This window comes from Ammospiza nelsoni, chromosome 2 (assembly GCF_027579445.1).
Source record: "Ammospiza nelsoni isolate bAmmNel1 chromosome 2, bAmmNel1.pri, whole genome shotgun sequence".
NCBI classification, from domain to species: Eukaryota; Metazoa; Chordata; class Aves; order Passeriformes; family Passerellidae; genus Ammospiza; species Ammospiza nelsoni.
Window position 1 is genome coordinate 105,393,907 of NC_080634.1, and position 25,471 is coordinate 105,419,377.

General features: G+C 39.4%; 1 protein-coding gene across 1 annotated transcript in view; it reads left to right on the forward strand.

Annotated features, from left to right (window-relative positions):
- SMS (spermine synthase) overlaps positions 1-25,471 on the forward strand; it is a 41,214-nt gene that overhangs the window by 5,268 nt on the left and 10,475 nt on the right. The window contains exons 2-9 of the mRNA XM_059494014.1: positions 8,239-8,359; positions 15,706-15,799; positions 16,549-16,613; positions 19,150-19,325; positions 21,088-21,242; positions 22,242-22,331; positions 23,299-23,413; positions 23,871-23,950. Coding sequence (XP_059349997.1) covers positions 8,239-8,359; positions 15,706-15,799; positions 16,549-16,613; positions 19,150-19,325; positions 21,088-21,242; positions 22,242-22,331; positions 23,299-23,413; positions 23,871-23,950 — 896 coding nt within the window. The remainder of the gene's footprint in view (positions 1-8,238; positions 8,360-15,705; positions 15,800-16,548; positions 16,614-19,149; positions 19,326-21,087; positions 21,243-22,241; positions 22,332-23,298; positions 23,414-23,870; positions 23,951-25,471) is intronic.

Here is a 25,471-nt window from a genome sequence, read left to right on the forward strand (position 1 = left end):
ATGTTTTTAAGGAGCTACAAAGAAGGGAATGACCTTTTGTAGGCTGAGCATCCTCTGTTAGTAGCTTGCTTCCTGTCTGCTCAATTCTGACACTGCAGGGGCGGAAAAAATCTTAACTATCAGGTGTTCTGAGTTACCCTTCTAAATATTCTTTCAATATTGAAGTTTTTTACTTACACTATCAAATTGCTAAATATTTTAACTGAATGCAGTTAAAATAATATTTTCATTCCTGTCTTTGTTTGGATTGGAAGTCTTACTGTTCTTCATGGAGCAGTACTGAAGTTTTATGTGCTTATTTTTGGCTGTGTTGATTAAACTTTTGAAGGAGGGGAAGACTTGAGTTTTACACCTTTTAAAAGCTTTTTGTTGAGTTTCCTTACTTTAGAAATAGTGAAGAAAATGGTTTTCTGAAAGGGTAGTCTCCTGGGAAGAGGAGTGTTTAGGAGAGCTAAATACTGTGGGTTGGGGGGTGCTGCATTGGCTCTTTCTTGCTGCTGTCTCTGAAGTCTTTGCCCTAACTTCTACCTGGAAAACCACTCAATGAGCTCAGTTGCTTGTGTTTTGAACTGTCTTGCTGTATTAAAGACAATTTGGAACTGGTGCTGGTTTGCTTTATTTAGCAGATAATCAACAGTTCTAGATGTTGAATCATGTTCATCCCATACAAAGTGTGGAAATAGCAGAGAATGCAGGAAGAGATGACTGGCATTGAAAACTTGATATTTTTCTTGAAAACTTGTGGTTTCTTTCTCAAGTAAGTCAATCTTGTGTATGAAGGAGCAAGAAGAAGTTGAGTTCAGTATTAGTCCAAGCCTAAGATTATAAATAAAACTCATCAATAAAAGATTTGAGCACTTACCTGTATAGAGAGTTACTGTATAGAGATTTGATGTTCTCTGGTAGGTGTTTTTGTTGCTGGATGTACTAGAGATGCTAGGGCTTTGGTTTTTTTTTTTTTTTTCTGTGAGACAGATTTTGCTTTTGTGGCTGGAGCTGGCTGCAGTTAGCTGTAAAAACAAGTATATTTGAACTTCTTGTGAGGGTGTGGTATCTCTGATCCTTGTAGCTAAATTTGACTGGTTCTGTCAAGCATTGGATTGTCTGAAGTGCTGAAACATCTGATTGCAGTGATAACATGCAGATGACAGGCTTATCTTCTTACCTTATTGATTTATGGTATGTGAACAAAATATGCTGACTCCTTAGCTATGACCTGTATGTGAAGACCATGTAAATAAGGCTTAGACAAGACTCAGATGTCTCTGGAGCTTGCAGCTGTGTTATCAACCTTTGCTGAAGGTGTGTTTGCATGCAGTTGAGGAATGGCTCTGTTTGGGTTGTGTTTCCTTAGCAGCTCCAGGAGTGGTGTGGGCTCAGCCGTGCCTTTGGGCTGTTGTGAGCTGAGCCCTGCAGGTCTCCACGCTCCAGTTGTGGCAGGCCTGGACCAGGAGCTGGCCTGCTGAGTGTCAGAGCACAAATGGGGCTTGTCAGGAGGTGTTAATGCAGGTATTAATAGCTTTCCATTTTTAGCAGTAACGGCTGCTATGAACTCATTGCCTGCTTTTGTTGGTTTCTAGTTTTAAAGATTAAAATACTTTATGAGTGGAACTCTGAAAGTATAATTGTCTGATTCTCCAGCATGATGTCAAGTTCTCAATGGCTGCTTGCTCAGACATGAAGGAACTGTCACCTGCAAAGGTGAAGGCTAATAGTGTGGGAGATGTTTGTTGTGAGGCTCATGGTTTGAGGCTGTAGAGCAAATTCTTGCTGGAAATTAAGGCTGCTTTTGACACATCAATATTTCCCATTTCAGATTTCTCTGACCATGCCTCTTAAATATCAAAATCCTTGAAAGGAGAGGAAAGTATATAGGACAAGTACCATGCTTAATATTTTTCTAGAAGATGGTCATAGGTGATTAAAGTGGCTTGAAAGATGTAAGTGACCAGAAGAGCTGATATTATTTGGGCATGCTGAGGTTCTGTTACCAAGTGTGTTTTCTTCTCTACAGCTTTTTTTGTGTGGAAAGTCTGCAGGTATTTCAACAGATGCTGAGGTTTAAAATATGAATAGTCTTTGTATGCCAGTTGGTGGACTTCAGTTACTGGGAGACAGATGAAGTTTAAGGCATTGAAACTACAATTGTTGGTACTAAGGCTCAAGTGGAGGCCTGTGTTGTTTGGGATTTTTTTTGTAGTTACCAGAGAATTGCTTTGTGGTCTGTTGTGCACCTTTCCAGAAGATGGGCATATAAAAGTTAACTATTGTAGGATGCCAATCATTACTAACTGCAATTAGATGCCAGATATAGGAGAATACTTTTAAAGCATATATTTTATTGAAACTAGAGAAAGAAATAATTTGTAAATGTCAGAGTGAATGGGGGAGGCTCTACTAGTGATTGAAAATATGGTCCCTAATGTACTTCCAGGCATGATGGTCTTCTAAAATTTTGCCAAAAACGAGCAAGGGAAAACCCTTCTCACAGGTCTCTGTGGTGGATTTTTTAGTTTTCCATAATATATTGTTGTGCAGGAATCATCGGGAGTGAGCCTTCAGATATTGATGAATCCACAAGCAGAAGCACCCTATCTTTTCACAGTAAATTAGATTTTTTGATAGCCCTGATACAGCAAATCAAGAAGAGGAAGGGTGAAGGAATAACTTATTTTTTGTGTATTTATTCCATTATGGAAGTGGATAGATTTCATAGGCCTGTATTTGCTGAAAATCTGAGATCTTCTGTGGAATTCTCCCTTGAAAGTGATTAGGGAGCTAATACCAAGGTGGTGGTAGTGCAGGGGAGGAGAGAGTGTTGAATTCTCCTTTTTGTAGCTGGGTATTGTTAATGCTTTAAGAGCTCACTGTGATCATGGTTGTTTTACCCACAATTTCCTAAAGGACCCTTGGATGCACAGACTGACTCCTGTTGGCTCTGGTGATCTCATGGAAGTGCCACTAAGTTCATGCACTTGCTGATGTGACACAGCATAGCTATAGTTACACAGTATAGCATTTGTCCGTATTCACTATGTAGCTGGAAATCCTTAAAAATAGGAGTGGGGGAGGCATTCTGTGGAAACCTTTGGAAAAAGCAGCCTTCTACTGCTAACCTTGTGTAATACCTAATGCAGTAGAGTGAGTGCACTAGGAAACTTGCTGATCTGTTTTCTTGTGAATGAATGAGTGGTAGATGACTATTTCCACCTGCTGCCCCCTTAAGCCTCATGCCATACATGATTTGTTGACTTCTTGTCGAAGTCGTCATAATGAGGATGGTCCTCATGGGTGCAAATTGATTGAAAGGAGTAATTTTAGTATAATTTTCTGCTTCCTGCTGTTTTCTTCTTTTGCAGAGCTGGCAAGGACAAAACAAAGGATTTTTCCTGTATGCGTATTCTGATGGGAGACTTTAAAACTTAATACCCAGAAGATGTATGTTGCTAGAGCCAGTTGTTATTCATTTGCATCAGTTAACATGTCAGGAAAAAGCTACCTGCTTTGTTATGGGCAGTTATGAAAGCAGGGCTCTTGGGGTGTGCTTGGAGGGTGTACTTTCATTCTTGTGAGGCATGGGGTTATCTTGTTGTTGGAGGACAAGGCTCAGCTTAGGCAGCTGTTGGCATTCTGACTTTAGTTGAGCCTGTGATATTGCTATGAAAACTTCTCCAGATGTCTGTTTAAACACCAGTGTGCCCTGCTCTCTTTTTCCATGCAGGCAGATCCTTTTAACTAGCACAAAATAATTACAATTCTTAAGTTTTCTAGTTCTAAGAAGATGATTGCCATGCAGGAGTTGATGTCTAAGTGATAACAAGTTATCTGCAAATTATTATGTACTGCTCTACCTGGTCACATACAATGGAGAGGGGGACCTATGAGGAGGAGGCAGCTGTTGATTTTCCATGAACTGTTGTGACTTATAGCTTTTTTTTTTGGGTTTTTATTTCTGTTTTCTCAAGTGCTAAAAAAATCTAGGACATACAAAATACATGGGAGCCTGAAGCTTCTCCTTAGCTCAGGATTTTTAAAGCTAATGAACAATTTGCTCACCAAACATTTCTGCAAACCTCTTAATTTTGCCATTTTTTCATGGTTGAGATTGAGATACAATATTGGCATTGGGAAAATGCCTTGAATCAGTCTCTGGATGAGATTCCCTGTACTCCTGTGAGCCTGAGGACACTGTTTCCAGTAAGAGGTGGTGGTGGAGGGGCTGCCAGTTTGACTGTGTGAGCTCAGTGCCAGAGCAGTCAGGTGTGCAGCTGTAGCAGGTTGGAGGCACCCCCTCCTGCTGCTCTTCTTGAGCTGCCCCTGGACCTCAGCTGCCCAGAAATGAATCTCTTCTGTCAGGTGTTCCCTTTGTCCCTTGTACATGGTGCCCTCCCACCCTGTCTCTGTATTCCCTTTTCCTTTAAGATTTTTGAATAATGGAAGTTGATAGGTAGGGTGCCTGTGTGCAAGGATATCAGACTTGCAAAGCACAAGGATTTATTATGTTGAAACAACCTAAACAGCTCTGAACTGAAACAATATGCCAGCACTTAAGGTTGCTATTTACTCTTGGCATATTCTGCATCTTGATTCCTAATGTATGCTAACTCTTTCATGTATTCTTAATGAAACACTTACTTTGATTTGTTTTCTTCACCTTTCTCTACTGAATATTTAGCTGCCAATGGAAAATTCATCAGTTTCTGAATCATATATAAGTGCTTTAATGTGTTTTATTGTTTTGGTTATGCTATATTCTCAATTGCTAGAAGAAATAATTGAAAATCAGGGTAAGAAAGTTTGAAGTTGGAAGTGGGGTGTTTTCAATGAGAATTAATCTGTTCCCATAGTTTACTGAAGTTTTGTTAATTGTAGGGCATGAAGAGATCTTAATCCAGAATATTTTTAGAGGTGATCTGGCTCAATAGCAAATGATTCCAATGCTGAGCTCAAGTGTCAGGGTGGAACTGATGCATGAGGCCAGACTTGGTGCTCATAGCAACTCTGGACTTTGCTCTCATGTTCACAGATTACTGTCAATTACTGACTGCTTTGCTGCTCAAATTCAGAGAAACATCTGCAACTGCTGCAAGTCTTCTCCTCAGATGTGCTGGGGTTCAAAAATTGCTAAACTAGGCATTAATTCCCTTGAAAAATACATATATTTCAAATCCAGTACATAGTGGGTTTTGTTCCTGTTCTCTAAAGTTGACACTCTGGGCATTTTTCATTACTTCTGGCAAATAATTATCAAATGTCTAAATCAGTATTTTATACTTGGTATCCAGAGTTTGTTTCTTTTGTTCCTGAATAACCAAAAATGTAATGACTACTTGAATAAACATTTAGATGTAGATTCAAAGGTGCTCCTGTGATTTGAATCACCATTGTCCTATTTGCTTATCAGTGCTTGATAAGAGCATATCTGAGTTTGGAGTGAGATGGTGACAAGTGGATTTGAGTGAGATATCCTGAGATCACTGAAACTTCCTGATGCCTTCAAGCAACCACTTAAGGCCTCAAACATTTTATAAGGGAATCTCCAACTTGGGAGAATTAATTAGCTCTCCAAGGCAAATCTTGTGTGGTATAACTAAAAGGATACCTGGTGAAAGAGCATGTTGTTGTTTTAATTTCCTGAAGTTAATAGCATAATAGGGAGAGCTTAATCAAGCTTGTGCCTGGGTTCTCAGCAAAGAACTTTGTGGCTGAGTGATGAGCTGTATGTGAGGGGTTGATCTGTTCATGGAGCAGAAAAATACCAGTGATGATTTGTCCTGCAGTGCCTGCCAAGATGCACCTAGCAGGATTCCTTAAAGCTGTTGAAAACAGGCTAAATGTGTTATGAGTACTTCAGTCTTTCAGTCTGTTTGCCCTCTTGCTGCTGAGTCTTCCAGAAACTGCAGAAGTGAGGTGGTTTGGGGGTTGGTTGGACACTGGTTCAGTTTGAGTCTCATGTCATTTTACTCTTGGCCCTTGGAGGGTATGGCACGCATGAGTAAACAGGGTTCTTCATGTTTTTGTGGTGGTGGCTTAAGGAGTAAGTGGTGGAAGTAGGCATTTGTTGTGAAAAAGATGGAGAAGGTAAAGGAGTTGGGCAAGGAAACAGATGCTGCTGGGGAAGGGGGGACTGCATGTCTGAAGTGACAGAAATTCTTTGTGCATGTACTGGCATTGGAGGAGCAGCTCTTACCTTCTCCAGAAATGGCTGATGCCTGCCAGAAGCTGCAAGTTCAAAGTGAGCCTTGCAAAGTTCCCTTGCCAGTGCAGGGCAGAGATTAGAACCTGTTTAAGAACTGTGGCTCATAGTTATGGCCCCATTTATCTATTCTTTTGATGTCTGAAAAACATGTTGGTTTGATTGCTGGCCCACTTATTACTGCTGTAACCATGGTTACTGGGCAGACAGGCTGTGTACTCTGAGCCTTACTGCCTGTGCCCTGGTAGAACCTGACACTGGATAGGAGTCTAAAATCTTACTGTACAGATGATGCATATTTTTACAGAAAGGTAGGGGAAGGAAGAAGTTTCATGGTGGTAGTGTGCTGTGGCGTTTCATCAGTGGTGCTCCTGACTAAGAAGGAACCAGCAGTTAAATAATTCACTGTGGTCTAGCAGAATTTGGTTTTGTTGGTCCTGTCTGCCTTTAGCTTGCAACATGGAGTTGAGTGAGATTTAGAAGGTGAAAAATAAATCTATCTCAGAACATACATCAAGATCAGATAGAATGAGTAATAAGCAAAGCCTTCCAAAGTCTATTAAATATCATTGGCTACTGGGGAATTGGCTTGCTCTTGGTTTTGCTTAAAGAAAAGTAAATACTCTGTCAGTTACTTCAGTTTATCTGGTTGAAACATTCAGGGGTAGTTCAAGTCTGGGGTTTGTGGATGGGCAAACATAAGTTTCAAGCAGTCAGATTTTTAGTTTAGTCTGCTGTGGAGTTGCATAGAGATGATTGATTCAGGAACTTTGATTTATTTGGTATGTGTCTTTTTTCAGTTCTTTATACCTAGTACAACTCCATTTTATCCTGGAACTATTGCTGATTATGTCTGCTGGCTACTTTTACTGGCTTCCAATGTAAATGCATTTTGGGAGCAGGGGTAAAACAAAATAAGTACCTTGGGAATAACCCTTTATGAAAGGCACAATGGGGAAGATTGTCTGTGCTGGAGCGTTTGGTTGTAAGCTGTGTCTGCATACTAAGGTCTGTGATACCTCTGGTGGAGATACGAACTCCTGGTTACATTGTTGCCATTGCATGACCGTGGTGGCTCAGTTCTGTGTTCTGTGAAGTGGAGATGATGCTACTTGCCTTCCAGGGACAGCCTGTAAATTAATGTTTTATTAGATCTCCTCAGTGACCCTGGTGGGCTGTGTCTTTCCAGTTTTGTTGTTGTTCTGCTAAGTGCAGCTTTAGGAGCATCCTCCCCTAATTCACCTTGTCAACTCCAGAATAAATGGGCAAAGCTTGCAACTTGTTTTTGAGACACTTACTTGAAGAAACTAAAATTGTTCATTAAAGCTATGTTGTGGGTAACAAAACCCCACAAATCTGTATAGCAAACTTGACACCTCTGAATTTAGCGTATTCTGACTGAATAAATACCTTTATGGACAAATTATCAGCTTGCTTTTGAAGGTAGTTGTACCAGAGTAGTGTCAGTTATTTCCAAGTGAATTTTTTGTGCTCTTCTGAGAGTTTTTTCCCATAATATCATGAGGATTTCAACTGGAGACTTGCTCTGGCCTCGATGTTAGAAAAAAGGATGTTTGTGTAGGGCTAGGGTGGATAGGTTAATCTTCAATGCCTTTGTTATCCAGTATTACAGCTTAACTTTTTTTGAGATTTCTTGTCAGTCTTGTGGGGTTTTTTTAGGATTGCTGTTTGTGTGTTAAATGATTTTAAAAGAAATTATGTGAGTAAAGACTTGCGTGGATTGTGATATAGTATATGATCAATAGTAGCTGTAATAAAAACACTGATTACATCCATGTGAATAACAATTTTTGCTCAGGTGTGAAAACTGATTTAAAGTTGTTTGGATACCCATGCACAGAGAAATATCTCTTGGTAGATGAGGATGGGCAGAAGAGAAGATACATGAAAGAGTGTTCAAATGGTACTTAAAAAAAATTAATCCAGGCTTCCAGGAGAAACTTTCCAGCCTCTAGAAAAAGGCAGAAGTAACTTGACTTGAAAATCCTCACTGATTATTTTTTTCTCTCTTAATCTTGCAGCTGATTGTAATGCCGTTCTTAAAGCTCTACAGCCCATTTTTCAGGAGCAGGGAATGACAGAAACAGTTCATAACTGGGAAGACCATGGTTATTTAGTAACCTACATCAAAAAAAATGGCAGGTGAGTGGATTTTTCTTTTGATTATGTCTCTGCTGTCTTTCCTCTAAGTATTTATTTCTCCCTCTTGTAGTCTTGATAGGGCAGGCTCTCCTTTTATCAGCCTTGTGGATGCAGTAGCTATGATAAAGCCGAATATTGTTTCTAATCTGGACTATGTCGTTTTGCAGTTTGGATATCAGAAGGTTGAACTGGTCAGTCTGATCTGTACCTTAGAATGGTGCCTGGGTCTCAGCACTAGTCCTTCCAGATGCAGGAAAGTTCAAGTCAGTTCAATGTATTTGTAATTTTCTGACCATTAAATATGTCCAAACGTGTTGTTGTCTAACCTTGGCATGTGAACAATGACAGCTTTGTGTCTGTCTGTATTTACATGCTGTTCTATGCTTCAAATTCTCAAGCAGCTTCTGAGGTAATTAGCAGCATGATAAGGGTGATTGGTGTCATTAGTGACACAAAAGCTGAGTCTACTGGGACAAACTGATAAGCAAAACTACATTCACTTTATTTCCAGATGCTGCTTCACAGTTAGTTGATTATGGTGTACATTAATCTGGTCTATTTATAAGTAACTACCGTGGTTTTATTGCACTAAATTTGTTTATCGTTATTCAGTTACTTGTTCCTGTCATAATTGTGGCAGCTGCTGCTTTAGGGTTGCCTGTTTTCTTTTTGCTGGTTGCATTTGTTATGTTTGGTAGTTTGTTCTGTTTGTTTAATTGGGATTTTTTTGTGGGGGGGTTTTTGGGACCCAAATTAAGGTAACAAATAAGTGGATATGAGTAGTTCTATGTTTATCATTCTCAGTTGTGTTCTATGAAGTTTTTATTATATTTCAGTTAGCTTTTCAAATGTGGCACTGGCTTTTTCTGCTCAAAATTACTTGTTTTTTTATACTTCATATGTCTAGAAAAATCTGTTAGTTGTATCTTGCTTTTGTACAGCCTTGTTTATTTTGTCTTTAATTGCATGTGCTTTATGATCTTCCTGAATTATTTGATCAACATTGCAGTTCTGGTAACCTTATGTCTCTGAGTTGGTGAAAATATAGCAAAGTTGGTAATTTTTTTCCTCTGTAATAGTTGGTAAATATCCTTCCTCTCTATTGTTAAGCTTTCATGTAATTCTAAAAAGATAATATCAAGTTTCTACCAACTCTGAAGAATTAAAAGATATTACTTTAAAGTAAAAAGAAGTTAGAAGATTAAAAGGTTGGTTTTATTTGATTACATGGCCTCATGTTGCTTTTCTGCATTTCCTTGAGTGTTAGAGGAATATGAGATGTGAATTCTCAAATTGGGTTTTCTCTTTGCAAATTCATCTGATCATTTGCCTTAAGATGATAGCCTCTTCTAAAGGAGCAGTTTCAGAGTTAAATTGCCTGTCTTTTGAGGTGTTCCAGGAACTTCCTAAAAAACAGTGTTTTGTTGCATAACTTTTCCAGGACATAAATGAACTGGCACCTGGAAGCATCTCTGAGAAAGGCTCTTATAGAAACCTAAATTTTACAGTATCTGACTCGATTGCTCTTGTTACACTGTCAGCTGAACACATGCATAGGGGAACTTTCTGTGAGTTTTGGGACCTCAGCAATTTTGTTTCCTCTGCTTATACAACAAGCCTGAATACTTTTTTTTTTTTAAGGTAACCCTAAACAATACATTTCTGCTAGTGTAGTTTGTATTTGTTTGATGTAGTTTCAGTTAACTTAAACAAATGAGGTTGTAAACCCATAAAACCCAACAGACTGGACAGTTCAAAAACCTTGCAAAACAAACAGGTTTTACAAATTGTGAGAATGAACCGATGAACGTATGGATTTCAACTGACTAAATAATTAAAACAGACCTGCCTAGTTCTGTTTTAATACCAGCAAGTTTGTCTGCACTCTATCTTAGTGCCTTAAAATATCATACATTTTAATTAGCATAAAAATATTACCTGACACAACTACGAAGAAAGTAGCCAGGGCGTGCAGGCTTTTCCTCTTCTTGTCTTGCAAAACAGTGTGTTTGGCAAGGCAAGAAGAGGAAAAGCCTGCACGCCCTGGCTTCATTTCCAGCAGCAGCTTGTAGTAAAACTTGGAAAAAAGACTTGTAATGTAGGTATGTCACGAGCAGCTCTTGTAAGGATGACTGGCTACAACAAGTTCCCTAGAAGGAGAGATGGAGGGGGTGCTGTGAGTCAGGGTTTGTGAGCATGTGCACACAAATATGTTTTTAGCCAGCCAAAGGTGACTGAGCCATTGCAAGACAGATGTGCAGTTGATATAACAAGCTGGGTACTAATCCCTGGGAAAAATATCTGAGATGAGATAGTAATGTGTTGCTAAACAGTGTCTGTACTCCCGAGTTTGCTGAGATAACCCCCATAGCCTGCAGGGTGCCCTGTGCTGCACTCTGTGGAATTGTGGGCCCTGCTGTTGACAAAGCTGTCTCTGACAAAGCCGCCAAGTGAACAGCTCCATGGAGGGCTGCACTGGTGGAATGAATTGGAGCCGATTTGGGGATTAAGACCTGCTTTCCTGTTGTCATCACCAAAGCAACAGATCCCTGTTCTCTTTTGTCCAAAGCTAAGCAAGCAAAAGTCGTATGTGGCAACTCTACCTGGTCCATTTACTTCGTGATTTGTTCTGACAAAAAACCTAATTGAGGGAGGTTCAGCTGAAGATATTTACTAATGGGTTGTCAACACAAGGTCTGGAGTGGGGCAGGGAATGGCTCACTTGAGCCACTCAAGTTCTCTCAAGCCACTCAAGTGGTGGGGATGGATGCGTTCCTCTGTGCTTTGCCAGTCCCCTTGCCCAGACACTTGGGGAGCTGTAAAATGTGCCTGAGTGGAGCTGTCTCTTGAGTTTTGAGTCTCAAGCAGTCTTGTTTTTCTGAGCTGGGTGTTTCTTGAGCTGTGTATTTTTTAGATTCCTTCTAGAGTGGTTTGTAGGGTCACATTAAGCAGCATGCTTTTACAGAAATGTCACTATCTTGGACTAAACAGTTAAAAGTTAAGTTTAAAACATGTGAAATTTTTATCTTATTTATTGTATATGTGACTTTGTACAGTAATACTGCCTAGTATATTCCACAGATTGACAAGTGTTGTTACATCTAAGTTAAGGAGAAAAATCAGTGAAGCTAATCTTTAGAAACTGCTGTCTTCTGAACTAATACTTTGTTTTAATCTCATTACTGCTTATGAGCAACTCTCCTTTTATCATACTGCATAGAGCTATCAGAGTTTTTCCTTGTAAATCTGTGCTCCATCTTTTGTCATGCTCCACCTTGAAGTTCCTAAAAAAACCCCCAAAACCTGAAACTTGAGTCATTGTTTATACAGTAGAAGAGTGTCTTTTAGAAAAGCTTTGACCTCCTTTATAGCACACATCCATTTTTAACTTTGGTGTCTGAATTCTTGCTTAGAGAAGTATAACCCTACTGCAGTTGGCTTCACTGTTCACAGCAGTGCAAGCTTTACCCAGTTGAATTTGGTTTCTGTGTCACAGATGCTGAATATGTTAACCCTGTGAAGGGGGAGGGGAGCGTGCTTACTTTTTTTCTTTGTTAGTCTTTTGCTAACCACTCTGTATGCTAGACAGCATATTTTAAAGGAGCAGGATGAACATTCCTCAGCTCTTAGTTTCTGGCTAAAATGTTGTAGTTGCCTATGAAGTGACCCAGAGTGTAAAAATGGGCTGAAGAATAGGAGGCAGTTGGTAGGAAGCAGCAACAGCTTTTTTTGGTTTAATTTTCTTATTCTGTAAAAACAGAACTGGACTAATGGCATAATGAAGAAATGTGATTGCCTAGCTCCTTAAGGTCCCTCAAGTACTTTGTAATTAATGTGAAGAACTTTAAAAAAGTGTGTTTTAGTAAAACAGTATCATGCCAGTTTGAAAAATTTTACGTTTTCCTGGTATAAGCAAATTTTTATTTCCTCTCTCATTGAGTAGTTTGACAGGTGATGCTTTTAGTGGCAAGCTGTTTTTTAAATACTTGAACTATTCTCTTTTTATAGTGATTCAAAGTTAGTCAGCGGATAAAAGCTTTGATGGGTTTGTAGGTACCTGTCTTTCTATCCAGCTTTTTTCTCTGGGTGTGGTGGTTTGGGAAATCCTTTCGCGTGTATGTGGGATTGCAATGTTCCATTGTTCTCTGCAATACAATTAACTAAGGTAGGGTAGTACATTTTGGGTTAGAATGATTTGATCTTTGCTTCCTAGTTCTGTTTCAAGCAGTTACTTTTTGATTTGTGCAGTTTGGAATTATTTGTTGACATCTGATGTGTTCTGATGTTCAGGTGCTGAGGTGCAGCACTCAGTAGAATTGTGTCTGTAGCTGACACCTGTGCATACCAGCACAGAAAGCTTGAGCACTGCCTTGGAGGATGTGACAGATATACAGGTGCAGCAGCAAGTGAAGTGTTCTTACAGTGGGGGCTGCTTTTCAGGTGCAGATTTCCTTGCCAGATGGAAAGGAAGAGGATACCTCCTCACTGAGCTTTTTCCCCTTGCTACTTTTATGAAATTACATGCAAGCACACATCAAAAGTGTGGCAGGTGGCTTTTTTTTTAAAACATGTATTATATTTTTCAGAAAGATGAGACAGTAGGGGCTAATTTTGAAGCAAACTTTATTTTTCCGCTATTGGATTCTAAACTAATCTTTCCTGTATATTTATATATAGAAAATGGAAACTATTCTCATTGTTTTAAAGAACCCTCTCCCACATGTTAAAAGAGCAGCTGCTGATAAAAACCTGTGGTCATATATGTTCTGCCAAGTAGAAAAATGTAAAGTGACAAAAGCCAGCATAGCCTTTGCTGTCTGCTGACTGAAGCTGGTAACTTCTTGTGAGTTCAGCTTTGGCCTACCACTACTGCATTAATGCCACTTAATACTGACTGTTCATATTTGAGTCTGTTGGCTGTGTGCTTAAATCTTTACAGGCATTTTAGCTTATTTTAGGTGTTTCTTTTCATCCAGATAACTTATAGCCAAGGTATAACCAACCTGTACCTGTATTATTGTTGAGAATTTTGAATTTCATTCGAGTTTTTTTACCATAAAATAGCTCAGAATATCAGCCAGAAACTTGGAACTTGGAGTTTAGTCCCATTACACAGCCTGCTGCCTGCCTTTCACCTCATCCCCCTTGCCCCAGGTGTCAGGACCCTTCTCTTCTGCTAGAGGTGACAATTGGATGAAATGGATGGTTCTGCAGGCTGTTGTCTCTGTATTCTAATGCTGTCATACCACTTACAAATCTGTGAAGTTGTGTGGCTGTACTTTCAGAGCAACTCTGCCCTCTGCCTCTCACCTCCCACCTCAAAGCAGGGGCAGGAAAATCCCCTGCTGAGGCTCTCATGGAGTCACAGGGGAAGTGAAGATGTCAGCTGTCAAATCTTATGATAGCTGTGTGATTCTTGTAGGAAATTAATTTAAAAGAGAACTTGAGTTATGGACAGTCAATCTGTTGCTCATTTGTGCCAACAGCATCTCCTGGAATATGGAAATAAGCTGATAAAAAGTTTTTCTAACAGCAAAAATATTTGACACCATGCCAGTTTTCAGGGAATCAGAGCTGTCTTTTGAAGTGCATATACATTTTTCTGTCTGTACTGCCACAGCTCTGAGAGCATATGGACTTAACCCTTTTCAGTATGAATGGTCATATCCAAAACCTGCTGGAGTGGCCAGTACTTCCATCTTCAAAGTTCTGCTCTTTTGTCCTTCTCTCCTTTAAAAAACCCCAAACCCTCACGCAAACAGAATCCTGGTGGGCTTTTGTGTTTCCTCACCAAAACCCTGTGTCAGAGGACACCTAGTGGGGAAGCTCTGGGATGGAGGGAGGGAGGGCTGCTCCCCGGTGGTGACAGTCTGTGTGCTCTGGGTGTGCATGTGTGTAGTAAATGGAAATGCCTCTTCTTCTGGAGACAGGACCTGTCTGCAGAGTCTTGAGAAAGACTCAGACTGCCCAGACCCATCCTCTGAAGAGAACTGGGTGACAGTAGTAACAATGAGAGCTGCAGATCACTGCTGTTCCAAAGCCAGCAAGGTGTTTTTATTCTTGAGTTGCTTCAGTCAGTTTCATAATTTGATTGTTTTACAGTTAGCAGAAGTTATCTTCAGACAACACACAACATTCAAGGTTTTATCTCTGACTGCAGCTGAGGGCTGACAGTCCCAGCACCATGGGGAAGGTGGTGTTCCTATTGAGGCTGACAGTTTGCAAAAGGGGCTCTGGAAGAGACAGAAAAGGTGGGAGTGGTGGGGAGATGAAAGGTCACATAAACTTTGTCATAACAATAGTTGGTTTGTGTTTTCCTTTGGGGCTGAGTGGGGTGATAGGAGGCAGGCAGAGAATGATACAGCTTTATCTGAGGTTTCTGTGTTGTACTAGTGCATTTCTATCCCTGAATACCCTTTCTTTGTTCAGCCATTCCTGTTGTCATCCCCTCTTCTGCTTTTTTTTCCGGTGTATGTTTTTCTCCTCTGCTTCCTTTGTAGCCTTTCTGTTTCTTTTTGTCTTCTCTCCTCCCTAGAATAGGAAGGATATTGCCTCTGCTACACTGTTTCATTGTGTCTTTCCCCACTGCCCTTAGTTCTTGTTATCCTCATTGCAAGTTCTTGGAGATCCACTATTTATTCGCCTACTGTACTTAGCCTGGCAAGGCCTTGCTCTTTGGTCTTTAAATGTTTCTGTAGTAAATATACAGTAGGAGTTTTGTTGACTTTGCATGTGTATTCATCAATGAGAGTTTGCTGTGCAATTTCTTTGCCCGTCAGAGCTGTGGTTTGCTCCAGGATGCTTATTGTTTTTCACTTACAGATTTTTATTCAGCTTTGAATGTGATCAGTGTCTCTGAATTGTAACTATAAAAAAAATTGAAAAAACAACCGACCAAAAAAATCAAACTACCAGTCCCAACCACCCTGCCTGCAAAACAAAACAGAGACACACCCCCAGAAGTGAAGAGGAAAACACAGAGGAAGGAAAGTGTCCAGATGTTTTCTTAAGGATTGTTTTCAATTAAAAAGCCTAAACCAACCCACCTGTTCCAGCAGGCCTGTAGACTAGCAAGCAGTGCATTCTCATTGTACCATTGTTGTTGTGGCTTAAACACTGTTTCACTGCCTTGCTTCCTACTGGTTTTATTAGTTGTTTAGTGATAGGCAAGTTCTTGCAACTTTTTCTCTTTGTGACTTGAAGAGGAAGACTCGAGCTGGCACTGCCAACAGTTACAGATGCTGGAGAAAAATACACTCATTCTGAACTTTATACAACTTGCTTTAGATTTTCTTTCCATACTCTGATTTTTGATAATAAATTTGTCATTACTATCTGTGTTGTAGTTTTGCCAATTTGAGAATTCACCCTCATGGACTGGTGTTGGTGGATCTGCAGAGCTACAATGATGACATGAAAGGAAGAGAAGAAGTTGATCAGGTATGAATGTTGCTTACCTTACTAGGATTACCTAACTGTATGGGGAACCCCTTTTTAGTCGGGCTTATCAAAGTCTATAGTGGTAAAATATTAGAAATATTGAAGTCAGTTCAAACCTGGGTGCTCACAAATGAGGAGCAGTAGCACCTGTTGAAGTTGTGCACACATGAGTGCACGAATGCACACACTCCTCTGCAGGTACTGGGCCTTGTGTTTTTTGTAATATTTGTGAAAATTCAGCAGCCTTGGTTAGGGCTTGGGTCTCTTCAGCTACCCAGGTCAGTGAGGGAGGACATGAGATGCTCAGTCTGCAGCCTGGTGCATTAGTGTGAGACTCCTTTGTACTCTCTGTTCTGAGAGGTAGGAAGTCTCCATACTCAATCTTTTGCACCATGAAGAAAAACAACTTCATCTTCCCTGGCATGAAGGCACTAGACATTGAATATTGCAGGGGAAGAGCCCACTGCTGTAGCAAGAATGGAACTTTGAAGGGTTCTCATGTTCCCTCTTTGGATGCATTGTCCTGGAGAACAGCTAACTGCAGTGATCACAGCTGCTGAAATATGCACATTCTTGCTAGTAACAAGGCTGAGGAGGCCAGCTAGTTACTCTTGGGCTTCTAATGTTACATTTCAAAGCTTTCTCATGGCAGGTGCTGCTTTATTGACCTCCAGGTAGCTAATTTAACAGATATTTTGCCTTAAGTGCTGATTTACAAATTCCTACCTCTTGTTTCCTATTTTTTGCAGCTTCTAAACAAAGTAGAAGAAAGAATGAAAGAGTTGATTCATGGTAACATAAAAAGGGTGAAACGGTAAGTTTGTACCTCTACTTCTGTATGTGGCTTGTCTGCATAGTTACTAAAGATAATAAGCAAGTTAGGCTTTGCTGTAATGCAGTGAATAGCCTGGAGTGTGAAGATATGGATGGGAATTTTTTTAGTTTCTTGCAAGGATTGCATGAAATAGAGAAAAATGCAGTGTGGAAGCAGGAGCAGACTGCTCTGAAAGAGCCAGGGGTGGCAGAGGAATAGGCCATGGCATAAACAGTACCCTGTGGGCCACATGCCAGAGCTCATGGAGAAGGTGAGCTGGTGATGGTGACCAGGATCAGACCCAGCCCTGTGGTTGCAGGCTGGGCTATAGTACTGAGGCAACTCTGAGCACGAGCTGGGTGTCAGGGCTTAGCAAAAGACTTGGGCAGGTGGGGATGGAGCTGCAGTGCAGCTCTGGCACAGGGACCAGGGGTGAGGATTAGAGCTAAAATGGAGCTCAAGCCCACAGAGATTTTGCCCTGACAAGGTTTTCTGCAGCCCTTTCCCACATCTCTGCCTCTGCCGTGCCTCGTGGTGCTTGCTTGTGGGTATGTGTGGTTTAGGGACCTGCCAAGAAGGTAGCTATGTTTTGTAGCAAATTTTTATAATTAAACTTAAGGATGGAGACTTTGCAAGCCCTTTGTCAGTTAGTATTTAAATTCAAGGCTATATCTTAAAATTTAAGGACTCAAATTGCAGCTCGTGGCCTGGTGCTGAAATAACTTTCATACTGGATGTGGCTTGTTGTTATCTTCATGGTGACTGTTTGGCAGTGTCTGATACCTTGAGGCCAGGGAGCATTTACTCTAGGCGTGCACATGGTAGAAAGTGCAGCAGGTGCTTGAAGGAACATAAAAGTGAAAATGGGTCAAGAAAAGTAAAAAGCAAGTGTGAAATCAACAAGGCTCAGTAAAGCCAAGGAGCAAACTACAAAAAATAGGAAAATGGTTAAGCAGTACTATGGCAGAAAGTAGATCTGAAAGTTATGAAGAGAGTAGAAGCAAAATGGTAGCAATTTGAAAAGTGGTATTATACTTTTGCATATTATTTCTGTTTTATAGTTGTATGTAAAACAGAGTAATTACCTTGTTCCTTCAGCCTGGTAAAGCCTCACAAAAGGTACACAGTGTATGAACATAGATGATCTTGTATCTGTGCTTATGGAGGAGAAGCTTTCTGATGTTGTTTTGATGCTGAAATGATAAAGGGAGTTTGTTGAATCCCTGTAATAGGTATTTCTTAAAAAACAGGTCAGGGCAATGTCTGCCTGGAGTGATCTAGATCTTTTGCTTACCTTAGTATGGGGAAGTGAACCTCCTAGAACAGTCTATCTGGCATGGATCTTGTCACATGCTCATCAATGTCTTTTTTTTTTTTTTTTTTTGCTTGTTTTTGGTTTGTGGGGTTTTTTATGGGTTTTCTTTGGGTTCTTTTTAATTTCTTTTTTTCTTTTGCATTTTGCATTGTTTTTGTTTTGGTGCCAGCTGCACACGTGCAGGTGCAGTAGGATGAAAGTAGCTGGAGAGGTTTCTCACGCCTTTTGTTGTAAGGCAGGGTTGCCCTTGCTCCCGCCCTGTGCCGCCATCTGGCGGCTCGCTGCGGGTAGGAAGTGTTTCTGGAACGTTGATTGGGAATCCCTGGGGAATTTAGAAGAAGCCTGTTGGATCTGATCTTCTGCTGCAGTCTCCTGGAAAAAACCCTTTAATTCTGTGAAGTGCGTGTGCGAGATGTGATGAACTCTGTGCCTGCACGTTTTGCCTAAATGCAATCTCTGGTTGTTTGCTGTCATTTCAAAGATAGTTTGTCTTTACAGGTGAAATGCTGGTTTCAACCAAGGTACATCTCTATGGAATTTTAAAAAATCCTAATACCCACAAACAACATACCCAAAACAGTCCTAGCAGACACTTGAACCACTTTTAAAAAGTAATGCAGACTATGAAGTGATATCAAGGATTGTGGTTATGTACTGCAGGCTGACCCAGCTCGGTTTGAAACGCTGTCACAGTTCTCTTTTTGTTTCTTTATGTGTTAAAATGTGTCTCAGTATAGCTTCAGAATGAGATCTACTTAATCTCAGAGAAATGTCATTCTTAACTGAATGAAGATGGGAATAGGTTTTGTCATGTTTTTTTCCTGCATTCTGTTTTTTGTATTGTATTAATTTCTAGTCATGAGCTAGTTCTTCTACAGAGGCTCGTTCATGATGAAAATTCCATCTCTTAGAGAGAAATTCACAAGTGCATTGTAGAAGTTGTACATAAAGAAGAACCATGTAAACTACCTGTCCATTAGCAAGTTATATATATTTAACATACAACTGGTAGATTTTATATCTGTTAACACTTAATGTGATAAGTTTTCTTAGAAGCCTCTCATGAATATTATTGTGGTGAATCCACAGTATGTTTGAAGTGGATTTTAAAAAAAAAAATTCCAAATTTTTGTAATCATCTTTCAATCATCTTTTTGTAATCATCTTCATCTTTTTGTAATCATCTTTCAATGAAAATAAAAATCTTTCATTTTTTTTCAGGTTGCCAGCCATTTTGAGAGGAGGTGTTATTGATAGATACTGGCCCACAGCTGATGGGCGCCTGGTGGAGTATGACATAGATGAAGTTGTTTATGATGAAGATTCACCTTTTCAGAATATTAAAATTCTGCATTCAAAACAGTTTGGGAATATTCTTATTCTCAGTGGGGATGTTAGTAAGTATCATCTCATTTAAGGATCTCTGGTATGAAAATGTCAAAAGTGTTGTTTTCTATCCTGCTATGGCAGTTTTAATGGATGTCTAAGGGTAATGGTTCAGGTGCTGGAAACTGTTTGTGTATGTACACATATATCTGTTCCTGTATATTCAGGATGTTAATCAGGCTGACCAGAGTAAAATCTAGAGTTAAAAAAAAAAAAACCAAACATTTTTCCTGAGTTAGTATCTTTGCTGCAGAAAGTGGCCTGGGAGAGCAGAAGATGGTATTCTATAGCAGAGCTTGCTCTCCACTCTTTTATATGAACTTTTCTGTTTGTTGCCAGTCCAACTTCTAAGAGCTTCTCTTTGGCAAACAAGCTACTTTATCAGTCTTCAAAACACAGTGGAGTTCTAAAGAAATATGAAGTGACCTGGCACGTGTGTGTATAGTCTTGCTGCTCCCTTGATTCTCTAAGGGAGTTTCCTGCTTGGTGAGGTATAGGACAGCTGTATCTCAAACCATTTAGCTGCTTTATTGGTGAACAAATAATAGAACTTGAACTCATAAGTTAATCAAAATAGTGACCCAACCTTTATGTTGGGGTTTTTATATGTGGTACTTCATGCGTGCTGACCTTTGTATTTTTGAAAGTGGACTTAGGAAAGGTGGACTGCTGTTCATTAAAGCTGGAGACTGCTGGAAAATCTAGGCAACAAAAGGACTATGCTTTGTAAAATCTCTTAGTTCTTATGTTGAAAAGGACTGACTCTGGTAAATGAAGAGTGTTGCTGTCCAGGTATAGAATACCTATTTTCACTCTAATGGCAGAGTAATTAAGAAATTGAAATACAGCTTTTTGAAATCATTGGAAGTACCGCTAACAATTCAGTTAGCTTTCTGCAACTGTCAAGAGGGCTTCTGAGCAGATGGCAGCTGAAAAGCACTGTTATTGAATTCATTAACAAGGTATTTTCTAGTCCAGATAGAATTGTATTAGAAATCATCAAATTGGATATTCAATTATTCTAGCCAGAAATTTTTATCAGAGTTTAATATGGAGATGAGGTTTTGCTTGAACATTATGACAATGTGCCTTGTAGGAGGGGAAGTATGCCATTATTTATTTCCCTTCCAGGGGATTTTGAAATAATGCTTTGTCTCATTTTGTTGTTGTGCACTCATAAGTGAGGTGGTGACTGCCAGGCAGAGTGACAGGATATGCCACAATGTTCTGCTGCACAAAGCTTGGCCCTGCTGGTGTGGATCTTGGCTCTTGTTGCTGCAGCTTGGGAGTGTTACTGCCTGCTTTGAAGCCACTGCTGGCAGCAGACTAGCTGCAGGGCCCTTCAGCACCTGAGTGTTGATGGTCACGTTTGTTTCTGTGCAGGGATCCACTGGTGTGCATCTAGGTTGCTCTTTTTAGCTGGGGTCCACAATGCATTTTCAGAAATTTCCAGATCTATCTCTTGCAGGATGAGCCTGAGATAAAAACCCACTGAGGTATGAAGTGAGCAGCAAGTTACAAAGACTGATGGTTTTGCTCTGCTACTTTTTCTTTTGGCACACACACAGTACTTCTCAATGCTGAGGTGGCCATTGTTGGGCTCATGGGGAGAACTGGAGAAATCCTGTGTGGGATTCTCATTACTTGGACTGTCTCTGAGAGCCAGGTTGTTTCTGTAGATGTTCTTGCTTTGGTCTGTATTGTATCACCTCTGGATTAATACCAGTTAATGAGAACTACTGAAGATTTAATATTGCTGTCCAATTCTTTCAGATCTGGCAGAGAGTGACCTGGCATATACTCAAGCCATAATGGGCAGTGGAAAGGAAGATTACACTGGGAAAGAAGTGCTAATCCTAGGAGGTGGTGATGGAGGTATACTCTATGAGATAGTCAAACTGAAGCCAAAGATGGTTACTATGGTAGAGATATCCTTTGACAAATGGTCCCTCATTCATATCAACTTGAGCTTTCTGCTGATACCTTAACACTGAGCATAGTTACCTGATTTGGATGAGGAGATAGATTTCACTTCAGACCCTTTTTGTCAACTTAGAGAGAGCCAGTGACTACACATTTGTGCATCATTATGCAACACCTGCTTTCAGGTTCCAAATCCATACCATAACTCTCAGTAGTAGTTTGCATAAGGCTGGAAAGGAATGCCTTTGCCATCAGACTGATGCTTCCTCTAATAACAGAAGACGGGTCTGTCAAGTTTGGGCTCACTTCTGCCTTCTTGAGTTTGCCTGTTTTCCTAAAGAAAGCTATAAAAAAATAATTCCTAGAAGCAAAAAAACTTAATCAATAGAAGTGTCAGGACTTGATGAACTGTATTGATGAATTGACCAACCCTGTTCTAAAAAAATAATTCCTAGAAGCAAAAAAACTTAATCAATAGAAGTGTCAGGACTTGATGAACTGTATTGATGAATTGACCAACCCTGTTCTAAAAACACCAATACAAATCAAGTTTTCAACATTCTGTAATTGGTATAGTTTGTAACATGAACCATTGTTAGCCATATGAGATCTATTTGCTGAGACTAAAAATAATTGTTATAAAATATAGGTTAAAATCTTAACCTAGGTTAACTTTATGGAGTTTTTGGTAGTCTTACAATTCACATTTCAGGCTTTCATAGTAATGATAACCTAAGCTATCAAAAATACTGGTTAAAACTAAAAAGAAGCACTTTGTGATCATCTGATTTCTGCAGTATAGATTTGTATGTACGAGTACATAGTCTGTGTACCAGTACAAAATCTATGTACTGGTAACTAAGGTTGATTATTGCAGGATATATACCAACAGACACATCTAATTATTTCTTTGTGAATGCCTCTTTGTGAACTTGTTTCTGAAGAGGTAGAAACTCTTACCTCTATTATTTCTGGAATTTATGATGCCTTGACAAATTTCAAACATTGACCAAATGGTGATTGACGGGTGTAAAAAACACATGCGGAAAACGTGCGGAGATATCTTAGACAATCTGAAGGGAGATTGCTACCAGGTAATGTTCTGTTCTTCTTTCATTGCAACTCATATTTCAAATACACATTGACCTAGTCTAGAAGGACTGCTATGGCAAAGTTTTGGGGGCAAGTCTGCTGATTTAAGTTAGAGAAGCTTTTTTTCCTTTTGCATGACACTTGCATATTTTAATAACTGGAGTTTATGTTGGAAGTATTTTAATTCTGCTTTAAGTCTTCTAAAATGAATTGCATATGTAGCTTTTAAGGAATATGAAATAGGAGAATGTTTGCTATAACTTGGAAATAAAGAAGAGATAGCAGTAGAATGTTGTGTTTAACATCATTGCTTAAACAGTTAAAAAGAGAGAAGAATGCGTTTCTTAGCTGTTCTGTACTGATGAAAATAGCTGAATTTGTAATACACATTTAAGAATTATTTTTAATTTGCAGGCAAAATCCCTTAGTATTACACTGCTATTATATTAAGATAAAAACCCCAATAGATGTCATGCATCCCTGCAGCTGAGTTCTTTGTGCTGCATCTGACAGCACTTACAAATGAGCCCAGGTGTAATCTGACATGCTTTTGTTTTCATTACTGGCCCTTAGATGTTGTCACAGCTATTAACTTACAGGAGTTAGCTAATAAAAACACACTAAAAAATAACAGAAGTCACATGCTATTCCATGGAAATCAGTGGCCCTTCATACAAATATCTTACTTAACTTGCATGTAGGAACTGGTGACTGTTGTCAGCATTTGGTAGAAAGAGCAGTGGTCACAGATCTAGGAACTTCAGTCCTGGAATGCCTCTGTTTTCATTGCCATACTTACTACGAAGTTTCTCCTTTCTATATGATGTAAAAAGTTGAAAGTGGAGCCTAGAATTCAACATGTATTTAATTTTGTAATTTTTTTCTTATTTCTGTGAATCCACATTTGTTCCTTTTACCTGGTCATTTTAGGATATTTTTAGGACTAGCAACAATATTTCATTCTTACAGGTTCTAATTGAAGACTGTATTCCTGTACTGAAGAGGTATGCCAAAGAAGGAAGAATGTTTGATTATGTAATTAATGATCTGACAGCTGTTCCAATCTCCACATCTCCAGAGGAAGGTAAGTCTTCTAATTTATTTGCTTCTGAGAATTTTCACATTTCTGTCCTTCTGCTGCATAAGTCTGCAGCATAAATGCTTTTATTTTTTTCAATTTAAATAGCAGATCTGAGAAAAAAAGACAGCTTTTTTTTTTGAATATTAGAAAAGACTAGCAAGTGCCTAGCACTCTTTTCAGTCTCTTATTCCAGAATAATATGAACTCATGTAGCTCTTGAGAAGTATTTGCAGTTCGTACTCCAGTGAATTTTCCTCACTGCATAATTTATTGAAAACTTCAGGAGAACTCCTGGGAAGAAAAACAATACTCCTGCCATCATTGCCATTGTGTATGGTTTGTGTTTGTTTTTTTTTAATCCAGGCTTCATTTTTTTTTTAACTGTCCAAGTCTTGAATATGTAATAAGTAAACAAGCCAATAATGTGCTGTTCTGTTTTTCAATCGTTGCCCATATGCAGATTCCACATGGGAATTTCTGCGGTTGATTCTTGACCTCTCAATGAAAGTCCTGAAGCAAGATGGAAAATACTTCACACAGGTATGATACTTGGCTGTAATAAAGTACTGCTTTATATCTATTGCAATTTGCATATTTTCATTAAAAAAAAGATAAAACTAACTAAAAATCTACTTCAAGCTGGTTTTCTCTCTTTAATGACCTATCAGACATTTTTCCTGAAAGTTAGGATTTGCTAACTGACTTGTCTTTTTTCATTATTTCAGCTGAATGTATGGTGCTTTTGTCTGGAGTTCAATAGCATAATTTGAAGACTCAGAAAGGCACACTGCAGAATATTGCAGCTAAACAACTCTGGAAAAGCAGAACAGATGTACTTAATAAAGAGATACATGGTTTTTAAGCTAATTGTAGAGTGTAAAACACAGAAATTTGTCATTCATTAAAGTGTGAGAGTGACATAGGTGCAGTGGGATGAGAAAATTGTTATAGTCATCTCATACGTAACAGAATTGTGGTATAGCTTTCAGCAGATAATACTTCAGGTAATCCTGAATTTGAAATGCCACAAAGTTGTGTGCAATTGTACAAGAATGTGACAGGAGCCAGCAGATGGTTCGGTGAAGTCTCAGTCTCTGAAGTTGTATTTCTTTTGTCATGCTCATAAACTAGTCTTCTGATGTGTGGAGAATCTAAGTTCTGTATTTTAGAACAATATCCTTAAGCTCTGAAGTATATAGAAATTGGTTTACTGTAAAATTGCGCAGGTTTATAAAGAAAAGGAAAACATGGGGGATGAGGTTTCTGGCAATTCTAGTATGCTGCTCTGTTTTAAAATGCTGTAGTTGTATGGGCAAGAGAAATTATCTTGTGATTGAAACAAAAAATATGATTAATGTGGTTTTTCCACACTTTAAATTTTAACAGCATTGCAGTCCTGTTGATTGTGGAAATATTTGTGGCAGATTTTGCTATCAAAAGGACACTAAATGTTTAGGAAACAGCAAGTTGTTGTCTTACAGTTGCTGTCCTTGTAGCATACACAGTGATACTAGCTCACCTTGTTGGAATGTAGGTAAATGTATATCGGGGAACAGGTTTTGTTGGACTTTACATAAGGACTCTTAAAAAGAAGCTTGTGCTGAAAGCTGAAATGATGGCTGTGCTGCAGCCAGAGGGCAGGGGGTTGTTCTGTGTCAGCTGGAACCAGCAGCCCCTTCTGCTTCATTTGTCCTCATGGGAGGAGATAAATCAGCTCTCCAGCAAGTGATTGCACAGAAAGAAGGAAAGGACAGCAATCCTGAACCAGCCCTGGTGGGCTTTAGCTGTTGTGAAATGATGCAGTGTTATATTTTGTGATCCCAAAGCAACAAGGTGGTACATGGCAGGTTGGGAAAGAAACAATATTAAAATTGATGTGGCTTAAAATTGAACTTAGGGCTAATGGGTATCCAGTGCAAGGGCTGGAGTGTAGAAGCAGTGTTCTCTAGCAATTTAGTCTTGCTGATGATGTTGAAAAAAGGACAGTTAATACTGGGACAGACAGCTGTCAGAGCTTTTGATACAGCTATTGATAGACTACTCAGCCCATTTGATGGTCCT